This window comes from Polyodon spathula, chromosome 11 (genome assembly GCF_017654505.1).
Source record: "Polyodon spathula isolate WHYD16114869_AA chromosome 11, ASM1765450v1, whole genome shotgun sequence".
Lineage (NCBI taxonomy): Eukaryota > Metazoa > Chordata > Actinopteri > Acipenseriformes > Polyodontidae > Polyodon > Polyodon spathula.
The window spans coordinates 42,678,997-42,698,418 of NC_054544.1; the positions used below are offsets into that span (position 1 = coordinate 42,678,997).

A 19,422-nucleotide genomic window follows, 5' to 3' on the forward strand; every position below is an offset into this window, starting at 1 on the left:
CGTTTCTGCAACTGATGCAAAATAGCTTGGTGTTGATAATGTTGTCAGTCTTACAGCAATACCTGCTGCCTCATTAAAAACCACTATAATAATACATGCTGAAATGAGACACAAAGGGTACAAAATTGACTTTTTTTGGCAATATAATTAAGTCACTCAGATCTTATTCACTAACATGCCCTGTGTCTCTAACCTACAGAGAAACAAACATGCATGTAGAAAGGGGCTCAGCCGTGTGTCTCTAACCTACAGAGAAACAAACATGCACGTTGAAAGGGGCTAATTTTATTACACATCAGCATGGTTTGTTGTTAATAGCCAGGGCTTTCCTTTGCACAACTCAATCTGGAAAACAAGCATATCTGCTTTAAAGGTAAGCACTTCCTTGACTTAATATTGAACTCACTGGCAAAAAAAACTAAATAGCAACCAATCGTTTTAATAAAGAATGTGAAAAAATCAATTTTGACTTCTTGGCTTCTCGGTTTTCAGCTTGTATTATTATCTCCTGTTTTCAGTCTTCAGCCCCACTTCACTGTTTAGTGTATTTCTCATTGAATTCTACCAGCCAGTCCATCACAGAAGCCAGTCCCTCCAAGTGTCTGCTAGTTATACCGGCACACACAGGGCTGTGGGGCCGGGAGACTTACCTGTCGTCCTGGCTGGGCTGGATGTATCCGACAGAGAGGATGTTTAGAGACAGGATGTTGGGGTCAATGATCGTCTCATCAGCCTCTGGTGTGTTACGGAGACGACCTTAAATGAAAGTCGAGAGGGCTTTAAGGTTTACCACTTGGTAGCATTAGTGATTAATGAACTCACCTGGTCTTTTTCATTTTTAAGTTTTGTTTTGAAAAGTCTAGCAGGGTCAGGTTGCAACACGGGTACATACAAGAGCCTTTCTCTAGACTAGAGGTGTTAGAGATCCAATGTTACTCTGAAAGACAGTTTAAGACACAGAATTCCGAATCCTAAATCTTAGCGTACTCACCAACAACCAGCTCCCTCACTTCCTTCCACTCAATGTCACCGCCTGTCTCATGCACAATGGTAACAGTGATTCTTCTCTGGATACCCTGTTGGATAGTAAAGAAAGGAGGAAGCAGTCTTGGTTTATCACATTAAAATGACGATCTTCTGGCAGTATAGATAATAAAACATTTACATTTAAATATTTGTTTCCACTTATTGTGGTTTGCAATATTTGTTTCCACTTATTGTGGTTTTAGCTCTTTTGGTAATCAGATAGGAATTTTCCATAAGATCATCTTCCTTTCAGGACACAGCTAGATACATTCAGCATGAAGCTTTTAAAACCATATGTGAACATATACGTTAAGAACCGCACTCATTAGAGGCTGATGCTAAAAGCAGATGATTTTAAATGTTTGTGAAGGCAACTTTTTGTTATTTTACATAATTTTCTTGCATTAAAGAGTTGACAGCTTGACAGTCTACTTCTGGTGTACAAAGTTCAGTGCAGTATGTGACAGAGACAGACCATGAGAGGCAATGTTTGATGTGCTATTTTTCTTCAATGTGTATTATATATTGTGTCACCATTACCACGTGATGCAGCGATTTATAAGTAAATCTGGACTATATAAAACCTTCTTAAATAAACAGTTTGTTTAAAAAACAAAATAGGAAACATGACTGAGTGGGGAAGAAGTAAGTACATTTACATAAAGATGAACCAGTCGCAATTTCACAAATTTAATTTCACAATGAACTTTTCAGTTTTGTTTCAGTTCTTCACTGTTGACAGATCTACACCAGAATGATTCAGTACAGGTGTTATGGAGTGTACTGGCCAGTCAGTATCTTAAGGGCTTTAGGACCCTGTGGAAAATTCCAGCTTCAGGGACACCTTGGTTGAGGGCAGTTGGAAAGTTTGGCAGAGCTATTCAGATAAAGTGTTTCAGGTATGATTGCTAGCTCTGCCAGTCGTTTCAGCCTGTTCTCTACAAGTTGATTAGAACAGCTCTATGAAAAGGAGCTGCTGGTAACACTTGAGACACCAGGAAATGCAAGCTACAGGAAACGCTGTACAGGGAATAGAACAAGGTCTGAAAAGTGGGGGTAAAAGGAGCGAGCCTTCTGCCTCCGGGGCTGAGGAGAACACACTTCCTTAGAAGTTTATTTCTCCCAGAGGGGGGTATGTTTTTGTTTTCCTTAAAGGACCAGAAGTCTGATGTAAAGCTTGTTTCTTTCTTTCTGAACAAAACTCAACAACTTCCTGTTCTATGTGGCTCTTCTTCTACCATCAAGAGTCTTTTCCCAGAATTTGTGTTTTCTCTCACTGGTCAGACCAGGTGCTATACCACCCCAGAGTCCAGTTAAGGCATAAAGGAACAACTCATACCAATTGTCAGGCTCCTAGAATGAACCACTCTTGTGCTTGTCTGTAATGTAAAATGTCAGCCCCTCAAAGAAAAGCTTTGCAAAGTATTATTCTACAGCACATCCAGTGGAACTGTATTCATGAAACGGTATCTGATAATTGCCAATGGAATGGGAACTCTACCTGATGCAGCATAAAGGTCCCATGACACGGCATCCCACCCCTGTGGTCCACCACTGCTGGGATGTAGCTGCACAGAGAAAGCAGAGAGTTTAAGCACATTTCATCACATTGACGGGTGTATTGTTAAAAGTATTTTAAGGCATACAATAGACTGTCATCTTGTAAGGCCATGACATGAAACAGCACATTCAATACAGCCCTACTTGATGTTTAATAATAACTGAATTTAAAGTCTGCATTGATGCTGTTATTTAAAATGAATAACTTTCTGCAGGAAGATGTCTCTGCAGGTGAGTGTTTCTTCGTGGGAGGTACACATGGAAATCTAAATTCCATCATACTATTACAGTCTGATTTAGACATGTGAAATTAAGTGCCATTCTCAGAGTTCTGGAGTTGTAATCTCCTACCAACTATGCTGAATATAAATGAGTATAATAATACATGCACAACAAAAGAATGTATTCTGCCAACAACTAATGTAGATGTTTACACTAGGCATCTGTTTTATAACAAAGGATTGGTGTACTTCAACAGCTGCATCCAGTAATGTGGCTGGGAACTATGCCCCAGTGTTAAGAAATGAATGATGAAGTAACTCACATGAAAACTATAATAAAATAAACATTTCAAAAGAAAATATTGTGTAGCCAGCTGTAAACTGATTATATGTAGGCCTACATACAGAATTGTAAAATCGAAATCATTATTTATTAAAAAAAGAAAAGAACTCCGTTCACATTGTGTAACAGGAATGCGCATTCAGGGAAACATATTGTAGCAATCTCAGTTCCCACAGACAGGAACAACGCAGGGCGAGTCAATCCACACACAGGCGGAGGGCGGGCGCGAACCCCCAGGACCTCTCGCATTGAAGTATAGCGCTGATACCGCTGTACGAAAGAGCCGGCTCCTTTGCAAGGAGGGTATATCGGGCTTATGTCTTTGTATGTGATTACGTCACCTACCAGCCCTGCTGCTGCTGCTGCCTTCCCCCGTGCACGCTACAATACTTCAAAGTAGCCCCAATATTAGCGCAATCCACACAGGTGTAAGGCTTATCAGCTTGTCGTGTGCATTTACCACACACTGCTCTTTCACACTGGGCACAGATATCAGACATTTGATTTTGATTGCATTTAGTTACCTGTCATTGTTTTCTGTTGCGTGTGTCATTTGATGCGCACTGTATCCAGGTTGAGCTGCGTTTCCCTGCCGCTTTGTAGCTTTCTGATCGAAATGTTTCTGTCAAAGCTCCCTGGCTAGCATCATAAGATGATACTTTCCCCGAAGGCTGCCATGTCCAGTATATTGTAAAATACAGCTAACTAGACAGCAGTGATTGCTTGCACAGAGTACTAAGTTTTGTGCAGATGGTGGAAACTCTCTTCTCACCTTGTTTACTGTTCAAACTAGGCTGTTTTTTTTTTTTCTTCAACTGTTTTGCTAATTACAGAAATAAAAAAATAAAGAATGCCATTGGTAATATTCATCCCTTTTCCTAAGCACGGTTATATCAGCCCAAGTACCACATTGTCACCCAGTCTCTGACCAGCTGCAGGGTGAGTTTCATCTTTGCACAGGCAGGGGTAGGGTCCACTACCAGCCAAAACTTGAACCCAAATTTGACAGGTTTGTTTGACGTGTATTGTGTCCAGCGACACCGTGCTTTTGTCGGAAACAGCTGCTTGTCCATGTATTGTTTTATGTTTAGCTTGAAAAAGGCAATGCTGTTTTCTTTGAAGTCGTTCCAAATTTCATACATTTCATATCAATGCATGTAACATACAATAGCATACTCCATGACATGCGTGTCCTGGAACACCCCCTTGTTATTCTTTGCGTTGATTTTGACCAAAGTTGTAAACAAACGGATGATACGTTGTTTCAAGAAAGACTGTTACCGTTTTGTGAACCGACAGCAGAATAAAAATACTAAAGAAACAACAACTATCAATAAATGAACGTGTGTAACACATGCTACAATTTACCATACGCTTCCATACAATTTAGTAAATATTGTTGCATTAGCTTGGTATTTGGATGGTACTCTCTATTTCCATTCGATTTTTCTTCTGAAATACGTTTTTTTAGGGTATTTGCATCCCTGTTCTTTTCATCATTTCATATTCTTTTCTCTCTCTCTCTTTATTTTTAAATTGAGACAGATAGGATAATTATATATTTGCTTTGAACGGCAATGAAGTTTTACCTCGGCTGTGGCGCATTATAGTGCACTGAATGCTTTGACTTTGCTCGCTACTGGCTTAACTGTTAACTACGGTATAGCTCGAGGGCCACGCGAAAGAAACAAACAAAAAAGCTCAGTTGTATATATTATTAGTTTCCCATAAACATAGAAAGTTAAACCTCATAAATAACTTGTGTATCTTTTTACTCAGTGATAATAGACCCTTTAACAAAGTTGTAAACTTAATAACCTTAAAGGGTACACAAGGACTTTTTTATTTTATTGTGTGTTCCCATGTGTTTACGTAAAGTGTGTATCGTTTAATTTTTTATTTTTTTAAATTGACTACTTTTTAAACTTTTAAATTGCTTTCCCTGCCTCAAGATGGCTTCCCATGTACCCGCATCTCACAACTACATTTCCCATCATCCTCCTGCTCAAATGTGTAAGTGAGATGTAATTACCAGTGAGCAGGAGGATGATGGGAAATGTAATTCTAAGAAGTCCATGCGGGTATATGGAAAGGTATCTTGAGGCAGGGAATGCAACTGAAAAATTTGAAAAAGTGGTCAAAATGTAAAAAAAAAAAAAAATACGAAAACAAAACTTCAAACAATACACACACCTTACGTAAACAGTTGTAGCAACACAAGGGAACAAAAGGTCCTTATGTACCCTTTAAGTAACAAGTTAGTGTGTCCACTTACTCTCCGTTTGCTTCCAGCTCGCAGATCTCAAAGAATACCATCAGGTCATACTTGCAGTGGCAGGGCCCCGCAGTCGGGCGGCTCAGGGTGGTCAGCTTGGTTGCAGGTACTGGGGATAACAATAGCCATTATTATAAAGCAACAGCAGTGACGATGAGAGAAGAGAGCTTGAGAGGCCCAACAACACACCTCTTCAGAGAGCCCATCTGCAGTACAGGTGTAGTCAGAGCAGGTAAACCAGAGCACACAAACAAAGGGTGAGCAGCAGTAATGTATGTAACTCTGAATAAGGCTGTTGGGTTCTTACACAAGATACAGGAGCAATATATTCGAGAAAGAGAAAAGGCAGCTATATTTAGAATGTTTTTTTTTAGGAAAAACAAAAGGCACAATGTAATAAATGTAAATGCAGATGCTTATTCTAATCCTATAAATAAAAAACATTAACAAGGCAAGACCCAAACTACGCCCGTCATGTGAGAGGGGACCAGGACCAGCAAAATCACAAAGACGAGACCAGACAGAAAACAATTGATGACAGACCCCTGTTTCAAAGATAAGGACTAGAAACTCACTCAGATCACCATCACATGCACACCCTTGGGTTCTACTGTAAAGTATAACACAGCAGCATGCCACCCACCTGTCCTAGCTTTCTGGCCATGAGGCTTTGAGAATTTCAGAATTTAAGGTGATAACATTCAGAGAAAAGTCATTATTGCTGGAGAGGAAGAGGGCTGCTCTTGTGTATTTTCTCCACACTAGTATTGGACACAATCAGCGCCCTCTGTACACAGGGTATTCACTGTTTTTCAGTTGAAATAACTCCACAAACATTGAAAAGTCCCTCCTTGGTGCATCAGAAATCTGTATTTCAAGGGCTTGTTAAACAGGAATCATTGTCCAAGGCAGCTAATATTTTCCAGCCTTTCATTAGCTTTAGAAATTCCTGGATATAATTAATTTCTCTTTAGATTACCAGTTACAGTAAAAACTTGCTTTTAAGACTTGTTCAGGTCTTTTATTCTATATTGATGAGATCATTGACAAAATGTATCACATACATAGAAATACAATACTAGCTTTGATAGCATCAAAGATAAATCAGTTGATCGGTTTTTGTGATTGGACCACAGTTTAAAAGATTTTACAGTTCTAGCCTTTAAAGGGAATTGGAAACACATCAAGCACAGAAAAACCCGGGCACTGATTTGCTCTGCGGGTGACTGTTTTCTCTGGCAATGCTCAGAGTGCTCGGCTCCACTCTGGTCACATGACCAGGCACTCAAGCACGCTCGGCCGAGCAATCTTATAATTCAGATTCACAGATTGTGTTTCAGTGGAGTCAAGTTTAAAAATTGCTTCTGCTCTAGAACTATTTCAGAAGAAAATGACTAGATTCTTAGAGATTCTCAGCTGTAATGTAAGGCATCCATATCAGTTTGAGTCTGGGAGAGATTTGCACACTGCCTGCATGGCTTGGTGCTGTTTTCTGGAGACAGGCTGCTGAGAAACTTTGAGAACAAAGAGATTCAAACAGCTACAGGTGGCAATTTTGTATACCAGACAAGATTGGGCTAGATACAATTATAATGTTCTTAATGTTCTGTGATGTACTGTACATACATACTGACACACATATAACTTATGTGAAGAAAGTACTAAAGCTAATGAAAGGTTTTGCCTTGAGATCAAACAGGTGTCCTTAACGTCCTTCTGCTTCAGCTAAAGATAACAGTTCTTGTTGCACACCTAAGCCTAATTCTTCAGCATTTTGTAAAAGTAATTTCTACTGTACACATTATTCTTTTCAATGCTATAACAACTCTGGCATGGTTTATTTTTAGTGCAAGTACAATTTCTAATGAGTGACATTACATATAGGAGCACATAGGTCGGAGGAACTACATCTAATTATTGACCAGTAAAATCCTCCTAAAGGGATTCACAGCAATGGAATGCACACACAAGCACTGGCCGTGTGAGAGGTCATAGCAGCTCCAGGTTCTCCCAGTCAAAAGGCTGGAGGGGGTGCATTAAAAGGAATAAAGAACAGATCTAAAAAGAATTAAAAAAAAAAAACACAAACAAACTGGCCAGTGGAAAATCCATTAAACTGCATCTGAGTTGGAGGCAATATTTGTAGGCTTAAAAGCCTGCAATGGGGTTGTTTTATAAGTTTTAAGTTAAACCTATTTGGATGTATATGTAGATAATGAGATTCTTTAGCAATACTGGTTTACTAGTGTTTTCTCCTGCAGGTATGCCAGACTGCAGCACTGTCACCTTGTATACAGGGGGAGCTGTATGCACCCACTGTCAGCAAGCTGTCTAGAAAACCCCAGAAATACCAATGCTGCTAAGAACAGAAGCTCAAAATGAAATGGTTCTTTCAATGTAAAACATTCATATTATTTGCCATCACAGTTTATGGGATTTTCCCTCCCTGTTCTCAGGCACTACCAACCCGGTTTCTGTGCTTTGACGACGGCACAGTTCATGCCAGAAGGAGGCGGGAGCATGCTAAGCTCCTCCCCCTCTGATAATAAAGAGGCAGCCAGGCTGGCTGCAGATAGAGCATGCCCAGACAGCGAGTCCATGAGGTGGCAGTTTAGCACGTCTGGAACCAGGAACTTAATCAGCTCGATGGTTTTCTCTCGATCTGTCACAGGCAGAATTGCGCCAGGGAAACAAAGGGATTCACAAAAGATGCAAACGGTCATGAGTGCACATACAAGACAATTATTGAATCACAAAACTAATAAATAAATAAATTAATAACAAGTGATATACTACAGCCTCAGAGATGGTAAAAAATGTAATGACAGTGTGCCAAAAATCTCTATTTTAATGCCTGGTACGTGGTATAATGTTCGTAAGCCATTGTTTTTTTTAGTTTTTTTAGAAAATGTCACTGAATCCATTGAAGAGATAAATTCCAGTTGGACAACCCTTATATTCTGTATCTGCAAGATGCATAGATGTACACAGGATCAGTTACACGCTGTGAACTACATTTTATGAAGGCATTTTATAAAAAGCCTCCACTGTGTTTCAGTTCTTACCTGGTTTGGATAAGGGCATGACTCGGGGAAATTGCCTTCTTGAGGGCCTCAGTGGACTAGGGGAAGAAATACATTTCTATTATCATTAATGCAATTCATCTGATTGTTGCAGAATGAGGTGATTGTTTAATTATTGCATTAATGCTAATAACTAGGTTGAAAAACTGTCAGCTTGTGGCTTTAGGACTAAATTACAAACGAGACGTTCTCATTCAAAACCTCTGGCCTTAATTAAACATGTATTTTTTTGCTTTTACATTGTTGGAGATGTGACTGTCTACATGTGATAAATGTTAGTCTTTGATGCTTGATGATTAACTTTATTAAAAAGTTGTAGTTATAAAAGTAATAATAATGATACCAAACCAATACCCAACAAATGTTCAAAATATAAAAACCAGTGTGCAGTGATGCTCAGAGTTCCCCTAGTAGGAGTTACAGGTACAGAAACTAAGCAAGGGGTGGTCCTACCTGATGAGGTCCTTGCAGAGAGGTGGGAAGGGCTGTCTCTGGTAGTGCCCAAAAACTTCAAACACAATAGGTTGGGTCTTGATATACTCCACGAAGGATTTGGTAACCTCGACAGCGATCTGGGGGAACAAATCAGTTAAAAACAAATCAATAAAACATGTGGCCTGTATGGAAATAGAAATAGTTGGTCAAGGAGAAAAAAAAACAAAACAATAAATGTAAGTAAAAACTGTCTAGCAGTAAACTAGTAACAGAACCAGTAACTGCATTTTCCAATGAGCGAACGTACAGCCTAGGGGAGTAATGTTTTGTGAATGGGGAAGATTCTTCAATGAAATACACTGAAATATGGTAAGAGAAATTAGTGTATATTTGTAATAGAAAAGAAACTCATCTCATGTATTTATTCTGATGTAAAATAATGTAAAATATAACTATTTACTATTTTACAGTATGACCATTAAAAAATAACCATTAATGCTTTTACCAAGGGAGGTGGGTAGTAAGACACAGCTAATACATGGAAATAGACAGTAGAGATTAGAGTGAAATTCATAAAATAAAAAGAATGGAGGTCTCTTTCGAAACATTAGAAATGCTCCATGCTAGAACAAATTGCAATCTTTAGCTACCTAGTGTCTAAACCATTGCTACTATAGCTGGTAATTACTCAACCCAACCTGAAGACCTCTCCGTTCCCATGCACCACACTCACATTCTGAACATGGTAGAATCCCAGTGGAGGGCCACGGCCTGTGTTCTTCAGTGGTTCAGTTGAGAAGGCCTCATCGTGCCGGTGAATAAAGCTGTGGTGAATAACACAACAATATAGGGGTCAACGAAGGTTAAACAAATATTGCGAGCACACTTGAGAACACTGGGCTGACGCGCAGATGCAAGGTGGGAGGATGATTTCCAACTCAGCCTATCCAGGAACTGATAAAGTGGGGTACATTTGTCCTTGTGTAGAAGAGGTGTATTTTCTGTCTGGAACAACATTGTAAATTACTCCAAGAAATTGACAGTGTTTGGATATTGCTAGGAAAAAAGAGTGCAAGCAGAGTTCACAGTTCAGTGTCACACACACAGTTAGGCAAGACTTGAGAGTGCGAGTCAGAAAAGCTCCCTGAATCCTCTCCTGGTGATAGACCATCGCCGTACCTGAGCTTTCTCCCAGTACATTAGGTAATTGATCAATATCTGATTTTTGTTTATAACTAGGTGCTACATTGTTTTGTCTAACAATGATGTTTGAGCTATATGTGTGCAACTTTTGAATACTGGAATTAATAAATGGAGACTTACTAACACAGCAATTGGTATTGTGAAAATAAGTTTGCTTACAACAACATTCATCATGCCCTGTCAGTTATTTAGCTCCACTAAAATAGAAGCTCTTAAATTTGGTTTTGGATTTAGCTAGTGTTTTTTTGTTGTTGTTTTAAATGACAACTTTCAATCAGAATCACTGTAGTTTAATTTAATATGCAATAGTACCTATAAACATGTATGCTTATAGTGCAAATTAATATTTAAATAATAACTTTCTCTTCATATACACTGTAATAATTCTATTGAATTCTTATGCAGACGTTTTAACTACAAGGGGATGTTCTTGTTTACAAAATCATTGCGGGGCATATTAAATGTAAAGGGAACAACAGCTGGTCTGCTAATAAATCCACACATACTTACTTGAACTGGCAGAATATATCTGCATACTCAGCAGAGATGCTGGAGGCTTGCAGCACTGTCACACGGAAGGTAAAGATGCTGCCGATCTTGAGATGCTCCAGCGATCCCTCTGCCTGTGTCTCTGTGCTCAGCTTCAGTGGACTGTCAAGCTCCTCTGGACTAACTGTGGAGAAAAGGAAGAAGAGGGGGTCAAACCAAGTCTGAAATCAACTGATGAGTGATTGTGTCTGACTTCATCGCAACTACATATTCCATGCAAAAGCGATAAGACTTGATTGATCAGCAATGCTTAGAACCCAGGTAAAAAGGCAGTGCAGTATGTTGGCAAAATTACAAAGTTTGTTACTGTGACCATTTAAGAACAGTACAGCTACATGATAAAAATTAAGTATTGAGGTTGGCATGATATCAATCAGTTGTGGTACTTAGTTATTGTTAAAGCTATGGATTCAGCTCAGCCAGACACCATGCATTGGTTCTTTGTGTACTATGTAACTGCCCCCCGATCCCTGCCCCCCTCACCTTCACAGGTGTTGTTGTTGACCTCATCGGCGGAAGGCCCCATGTCTGAGGACTGCCCCTCCCCTTCCACGATCCTCAGCTCTTCCTGCGAGGTTTCTGAATGAGACATTCCCACTGGGCACGACTCTGTCTGGTACTGACACGCCACAGACTGTGTTATTCATTTGAATACATCTCACCTATCCCAAGGTCAGCAAGGTCTAATCTGGTCTAAACTTACTCACTTTATAAGAATCTTAACAAACGTTTGCAGACCGTAATTGTTGTTTGATTTTTTAATTACTGTAATAAAAGCAACAATACCAGCTGGCATTTACTGCATGCCTGTTGCTTTGGGAATCATTTTGTTTTATGGCATGCTAGGAGGCAAACAGAGTTGACAGGCCTACGGCAGAGCTGGAACTCCAGGGGCTGGTTGCATAAAACATTTTAATTACCAACTTTTCTGTAAGTACTGTATACTTAAGGGTACATTGTCCCTTAACAAGGTTATTGACTTACATGTGCTAAGCTGCTTTCTGCAATACCCTTAGACTCAAGGAACACTTAAGGAGAAAACTAAAGGGGGCATTTAATTAAAGGTGTTTTATGCAACTTGTCACTGGCTTTTAGACCCTTTAGACCCTTAGTATGCCATCATTTTGTTTGACAGTGCTTTTAACATGTCTGTAGTCTACAGTGGTATTCCAGTAGAGTAATTCTCTCTAAACCACAACACAAAGGCATTAAGAAATCAGTAATCCCTATTTCTCACCTTCTCAAACTGTTGGTCTTCAAAAGAGATCTTGGCCATCCCCGACTGTCGCACACCAGAGCCATAGTCTGGGGCCTCCTCATCAGCTTCAAAAAAACAGAAACAGTCAACAAACTAAACTAGAAATTCACCCCTGGAATTTAACGGGATTCTCTGTTTGAATGGTTTATAAACATTAAGTATACTTAATATGAGGTTAAAACAATGTGGTGCAATTCATTCATTTTTACAGGTCAATGTGTATAATGAAACTTGATGACAGAGTAACAGAATATAACTGTGTACCAATTCCAAAGCCACTCAAACTGTGTGATCTGTGTCATTGGCTTGACAGTGAAACACCTGTAATGGGAGCCTGCCTTTCCAAATCACAAAGGGACAGGTGACAAGAAGTCTGGAGTTAAAACCTTCTTTATGGGAATATATGCAAACTAGGCAACAATTAAGTACAACGAACATGAGGTTGATCTATGGAGCTGTAACAGGGTTAAGTTTTCTTTGCACTTTATTTTGTATTTATAATGTAAGATGTGCCGTTTTTCTAATGCACTTTAATTATTTAATATTGATGTGTTTTTTAAAGCACGTGTGAATGTGTGTAATTGATTAATTAACCCAATTGTTTGCAGCTGAATACTTTATAAAGCTTCATTAAGAAGAACGAGAGGAGAGCTGGGAGGACTTTCAGGATAACGAGCACTTTGTGTGAGCATGGATGGGAAGTAGGAGTGGCGGTAGGGGATTTTGAGAAACTGCTACTTTGTGTATGAAGTTTATGAACTGTAGCGTACACTGGTGGGAGTGTGTATCCGCATATAGCAATTGCAGCTCGTGTGTTGCCGCTGCTGCTACATTCTTAGCCCGGAACTGGCTCTGCCTGTAGTGAGAGGGGTAGGGGGAGATCTAGACTGGCTCCTTGTGATTATTGAGCCAGTAAAATGAAAATCCATCTCCTTTCTCTGATAGCTGTGAGAATGGGATTATTTAGTCAATGGAATATGTGCCCAACGTCTGGTATCTGAACTCCATTGGAGGTGAGATTGAGGACTCATTAGGTTTTGTTGTTTAGTTGTCAAGTTATTTTGATTAATACATTTTGTTGACTGAGTCCTCGACCACATCTCCAATTCACCAATGCAATTAACTCTGGATTGTTTTATCCTGCTTGGGTGCCCTTCAGTGCCTTATAACTTGTAATGCTGACATGTTAACTACTGTGTCTAATTTGTGTGGCTGATAACTAATATGCCTCTGTTTTTATGATGCCCTGGAAAAAAAAAAGATCCATTTGTTATATTTTATATGTTATAATTCTATTTTATTGTAAATGTGAAAAGCATATTATCTCATAAATAAAAACACTGAACTCCATTTTGCTTGTCCTCTACTTTCCTTGTGGTTCATGCTTTGCTCTTTCCCAATAAAATAACCTGTGCTTTTAAACTAGGGCAACACTGGGATACATTAAATTTGAGTTGCCATTTCTTTATAGAGCTGGCATAGTCGGATTACTGCACGGCACGGTGGTGGTTTAGCCTGAGCGTAGTTGCCCTCTCTGTAGCTGTGCACACTCCTATACTGGTTTGGCTTCATTACCCTGCCCCTGTTACAGAGAAGTATAGCAAATAATTGCCCAGAAATTGTATATGTGTATATAACTGATCATTGTGGGATACTGCAGCTACGAAACAACTTGTGATCTAAATTTCTTTAACCTGGTTAATTAAAGGAATTGTTTAAACAAATACATATGCAACCTACCAGAAATGGCCTGCACAGCCACCCTGAGGAATCCCTTCACTTCTCCCTTCTCACTGACGATGGCGACACGGTGCACCAGTGGGACTGGGTACAGTAGGTTACTCAGGTACACAAAGGCCCTGCAGGGAGGGAAGAGGGGAGAGGAGAGGGGAAAGCACAGGGGAGTCAGCACCTTCAGACACAGAGCCACACTGCACTGGACACCTCACAACAACATTGAGCTGCAAAGCAACGAAAGAAAACACAACAAGCTGCATCTGCTCCAGCAACAGCCAAAGGTGCCGACTACTGTTGTTGTTATTGCTTCTTTATAATTGTTTCCCCACGTCGTGTTTTTATTTTCCCAATGTGTTCTTGCTGAGGAACAAGGATATGATAATGACTTGTCCCCAAAAATTGTATATTAAAATCCATGATGTCTTCTCACCTTCCCACCTACTCCTCGGCTCTAACCAGTAGGCTATACTACCTCTCAGTCCTTCAGATCACACACTTCAAAATCGTCAGCTCTAACCACAGGAGAGCTTCCAGCTCATACTGACCCTCAGCTCCTCAGGTCAAATCAGCGAGCACTACTGTCCAGCCTCTCAGCTCTACCCAGCTTGTCACATAAACTCCAATATTCTAAATACAAAAATATAACAGTCTCCCAATCTTCAAATCTTACCACTAGATCACACGTGCTTCCATTCCTCTTAATTTAGAGCTCTATGATTTCCAGTCATCAACTCAATATATCAGTGAACCACATCGACTTCCACCCTTCAACTGTTGCCACAGAAGAGTATTTGTATTTATATAAAATGACTGAGAGACACTACAGCGTTAATGTTACTTGAGCACACTTAAAATAGTAAAATAGTATGAATTAACACATATATGAATTAAGATTACATATAAAATATTATGTATGTAATACAATTAGACCTTATATATAATGGTACCATGATCTAAGTTAGTTACCTGGTTACTTTTATGTAAGCGACTGCTCATATCCAGACTGACTTTAACATGCTTTCTGGGGGGTACAGTACAATCTAAAAACATGTCATGTGACCTGGTTTTAACAACCATGTTACAGCTACGTGTATCGTCCTCATTTGAATACATTAACCCTGACTCTCAAAGATTTTGTGGCATGATAAAAGTTTGTTTTCACCCTGTACATTGATGCCTAATTTGCCAAGGTGGTCAAATTTCCACACTGTCAAATATCCTACCCAGTTATTTTTTACATCATGAGTTATTAAAATAATACTTTTTCACAGTCTGTTTTAATTGGTTAAATAACATTTCCTATCCATAAAAACAGGTTTAGACTTGGGATCTTTAATGGCAGTGTAGAATAGTTTTGTGTATAAAACAATTTATTTCACCCAGCAAAACATGTTAACTAGCTGCTGAGTTCAAGCTCTGTGAATAAAGCCCTACATTATTACAATGGCGAAACAGTCCTTAAAGCTTTGTCAACAGCGCCCATAGACTGCTGTGAAAAACTGAATGTAAAGCCAAGGTTATCATGCAGGGCTGATCCGGATAACTGGTCAGTTTTACACAGACTTACCCTAAAACTGTGTAGCTCTACCATGCAGCTACATATTAATGGTACAGACCATTTGCTGTACATCTGTAAAAGTAAATCGGCAGCTAAGGCACAAAAATGAGATCCACAATAAATCAAAAGTAAGCCCTGAGAGGAATAGTAACAATTAGAATCATAAGCAGCTATACACAAACTATACACAAGAGACAAAGCTGAGTGTTAAAATAAGGATGGAGCACATAGCAGCTCTGTATCAGAGACACAGAGAGAATCACAGAGAGGGGAGAGGACTGTGTTGTATCATTAACAGCACTGGAACAGCAAGCTTAAGCGAGAGAGGGAAGGAGGAGTGAGGAGGATTATTTCACATACAGCCTTCCAACAGGGAGAGAGAAGGTGGACTGGACAATGGCTACATTTAGATCGACAGGTGAGGTGCTCAGTAACCTTATTTATGAGACAGCGTTAGAAAAAGAGAACATTGAAGTTCATTTTTAATCAAATTGCAGTATTTTTCATCTCGTTAAACCAAATTAGGGACCAGAAAATTGTAACTGTTTTCAGTTCTTGCATACTTCCTGGGCTTCTAAATACCTGAGCTCAAGAATCCGGAATATTTATAAAATATTAAATTAAGGCCAGGAAGCTAATAGTGCAATATACCAAGGTCCTTAGCTGGTATAACATGGAAGTATCTAGGAACATCTGCATTTATGAACTACACTCCCCCCCAAGAAAAAAAAGAACCAACATTTTTCTTATACAGTAAGCTCAGGCTATGGGTTTCACTAACAAACAGACATGGCAATAATATTATTAGAGGAAATGCATTTTACTGTGTCTCAAGGACTGATGTGTTTAACAGGTATTTCGAACCCCGGCTGATACAACTTCAGTTGCCCTACTGAGTGCTACAGCCATTAAAAAAAGCACCGACTGGTATTGGCCAGGACCTTAAACAGTCATTTCAGGCACCTGATGTTATCTGACAGTAGTGGTAATATGTATTTGTATCATTATACGTGGGCTGGGACAAACCCAGAAGTGCCCTTTAAAAATTAACAAAAATTAACATTATATGCAATAAAGTTTGTACTCGTAAAAATAGTCATTCTCATAACGGATTTCCCATTTACACTTGTTACACAGCGGACCTCTAGTCATAATTAAATTAAAACTAGCAGTGCTAATCTGCACCTTGTTTCAGTACAAACTACACAATGTAAACATTTAACTACAGTACAGACAACCTTATAACTTCAATTTATAGGACACTAAAAATGTTAAATAATAAGTGTCCAATAACTATGCCTATAAACCCTGCCAATACTCAAAACCAAGCAATGGCCAGGGAAATAAGGTTGTTTATTACATACCATAAATCAGACATTACTTCTGGATAAAGAAGGGTAGTAAAGGGGAATTTGGGATATTTCATTTTAGTTAGATAGTTATGTGGGCTTCCAATTGCTCCTTAATAACTAAGCAGGGGCTACTAAGCTTGTTTCATATGTTGTGTGGCGAGTACAGAGTTAGAAAAACAAATCGTTGATTTTTGCTAGGAGATTCAATTGTGATGCCTCTATCTATCTATGTAACTTTGAAGGTATTCTGAATTAGAAAAAAGGGACTATAAAGGCGTGATCACAACATCAAAATCCCTGGTAACCAAACACCAAACTAATGAACCTAGTCTGTAGCAGACTAGTCCATTAAAAAGCAATACTGACTAATCGGAGACCCCTGGACTGATTAATTGATGAGACCTGAGTCAGACTGAAACCCAGAACCCCGAAGGTGAAAGACCAGTGTGTGAGCCACTGTGCCATGCAGTGTCCGAGTAGCAATGCAAACAAGGAGAACATCTTCTCCGGAGGGACTGGGTGGGTGTGGAGGGGGGTGGCGAGTGGAGGGGAGGCAAAGGGTAGGAGTTTACGACAAGATTGGTGAGGTGCAAAGATGGCATGCTCAGAATATAACGTCAACGCAAAAGCTTTTCTGTTTGTTGACAAAACATAAAAAAGTGAACTGATAAAAATAAATAAATAAATAAATAAATAAATAATAGCTAAGCTTGGACCAGTAGAGCCAGCAGCTAAAAATGTGTGAAAATAAAACAAATTACAAAAAATAATTGAAATAATTAAAAGCACACTTCACAATAGACTTCTATAGTCACAGCTGCTGCATGTGTATAGCCAATTCATTAGAATGATATATAAATATAGAATTAAAAATAATATATATATATATATATGCTCTGGCATGCCTGGTAGAGACTGCTGCAGGAGAAACCAGCTCTTTCATCTTGAGATCCTGATTTTGCAGCACACATTAAATAGGTTTAGCTTTAAGTTAATTAGTCTAACAACTGCTGTTTGGTATGACAAAGGAAACCTATATGATTGTTTGAAATCAACATAAGTAAATATATAGGATTACTTCATATAACTTTGGTCACTGGACAAGCAGTGTTACAAGCTTGTTAATGTGGTTTAAATAGACAAGGTGGCTAGAGCCACGTCCTTTAACCCAGTCAAAGGAGGGCAGGCACCCCAGGGGTTCTTTAGCCAAGACATCATCTTTGTTTATTCCAAGCTACAGTCTAACACACCACTGAGAGATTCAATCTTTCAAATCAAGAAATGGAATCCAGAATATCTGGACTCACTGCTTAAAATAAGGCGTTATCTAGATTTAAGATAACACTATGCAATCTATGACAACTCTTTTCTGCTCAGCAATTTATAAGCTCACAGGTATTTCAAAGGTCCCAGACTAAGGGCTCCTCTGATGTGCTCAGTGTTCTCAGGAATGTCTGTAGACTGGTTTCTGGTGGACTGAGGCAGAACCCTCTTAATGAGTCCAGAATCCTTGACATTTTAGTAATTCAAATATATATTTTTGGAGCACATTTGCAGATAGCATATGTGACATTTCTGCAGTGGCTGTTCTCACAGCTGGAGATACTTTACATCCTGCAATGTTTACAACAAGTACTGCTTTTTATCTTGCCATGTAAGTATCATGTAAACATCTTCAAAATAATTATGACTGTTGTTTATCTTTTTACACATACCTTGTGTCTTAAAACAGCTGGGGAACAAAAACGAACAGATTTCACAATATGTTTTTGCAGAAGAGATAATGGTAACACTTTAAAATAATGACTGCAAAATTATAATGAATTCCAGCTGAATAACACCTGAATATCTTCTGCACGTCCTCTGAGTGCTGAAATAATTCATTTTGAATTCAGCCCTGTTAATTTGTGTGGGTGTAGTTCCACTTATTCATTCCATGTTCCTTTGTAACAGGTGATGTGATTCACATGTATAAGGGTTAAATCCTGATTAATTCGTACCCTCTTACTCTTACAGGGGATTGTGAGAAATGAATGCATGCGCTTTACATGTGACCAACATCAATTGTTACAAAGGAACATGGATTGAACACGGGTCATTAAATCCACATGAATTAACAGAGGCTGAATTCAAAATGAAATACTTCAGAACAGAGGAAGTGCCATTATTTTAAAGTGTTACCGAGATAACTCTTCTGCACAGCCTTATCTTGTCTTAGTGAAATGTGTTTTATTCCTCAACTGATTTATGCCCCAGGTTATGTGAATAAATAAACATAAAAACAATTAGGATTATGTTGACAGGAACAGTCAATAATGCGTTGTAAACACGACAGAGTGTTCCTTATCAGTATATGGAAAATCAAGCTAGAATTTAATTTACTGTACATGCTATCATCCTTGTTACAGACTGCCTGGAAAGTACATGTTTTTTTTTTATTATTTAACTCATCAAAGCTTTATTCCTCATCTGATCATTTTAATAATACCCAGACCTATCTTTCCCTGTAAAATATTTTAAATGATTAAAAATGATGAGAATCATTTCTTACAATCAGTAACAGAACCCTGATATATATGCTGTTGTTATTGTCTGCAATTATCTTGAGAATTGTTCTAATGGTAAGGCATTCCACATTCTAACTACCATAACTCTGAAAGCCTTGATACAGTAGATGAGTTATTTTACAGTCCCTGGCTCCCAGGGACTTCATCAGTGGAGATGTGTAAGCAGGGCTAAAATTGACATTCCTATCAGTTTTGTAAAATAGTGGCCGTGAATGGTCCACTTCTCAGTGTGAAAGAACTAGTTCCTCTCTCAGC

General features: G+C 38.9%; 1 protein-coding gene across 26 annotated transcripts in view; it reads right to left on the reverse strand.

Annotated features, from left to right (window-relative positions):
• Nucleotides 1–19,422, reverse strand: part of LOC121322986 (kinesin-like protein KIF1A) — a 111,758-nt gene that overhangs the window by 37,606 nt on the left and 54,730 nt on the right. For 22 of the 26 annotated variants that reach the window (XM_041263686.1, XM_041263685.1, XM_041263684.1 and 19 more), the window contains 11 exons: nucleotides 13,694–13,812; nucleotides 11,933–12,018; nucleotides 11,179–11,314; nucleotides 10,657–10,819; nucleotides 9,677–9,767; nucleotides 8,962–9,080; nucleotides 8,491–8,546; nucleotides 5,426–5,534; nucleotides 2,528–2,594; nucleotides 992–1,076; nucleotides 651–756 (listed from right to left, as the gene is read on the reverse strand). In XM_041263686.1, coding sequence (XP_041119620.1) covers nucleotides 651–756; nucleotides 992–1,076; nucleotides 2,528–2,594; nucleotides 5,426–5,534; nucleotides 8,491–8,546; nucleotides 8,962–9,080; nucleotides 9,677–9,767; nucleotides 10,657–10,819; nucleotides 11,179–11,314; nucleotides 11,933–12,018; nucleotides 13,694–13,812 — 1,137 coding nt within the window. The remainder of the gene's footprint in view (nucleotides 1–650; nucleotides 757–991; nucleotides 1,077–2,527; nucleotides 2,595–5,425; nucleotides 5,535–8,490; nucleotides 8,547–8,961; nucleotides 9,081–9,676; nucleotides 9,768–10,656; nucleotides 10,820–11,178; nucleotides 11,315–11,932; nucleotides 12,019–13,693; nucleotides 13,813–19,422) is intronic. The other 4 variants (XM_041263688.1, XM_041263687.1, XM_041263667.1 and 1 more) reach the window with 1 other exon arrangement.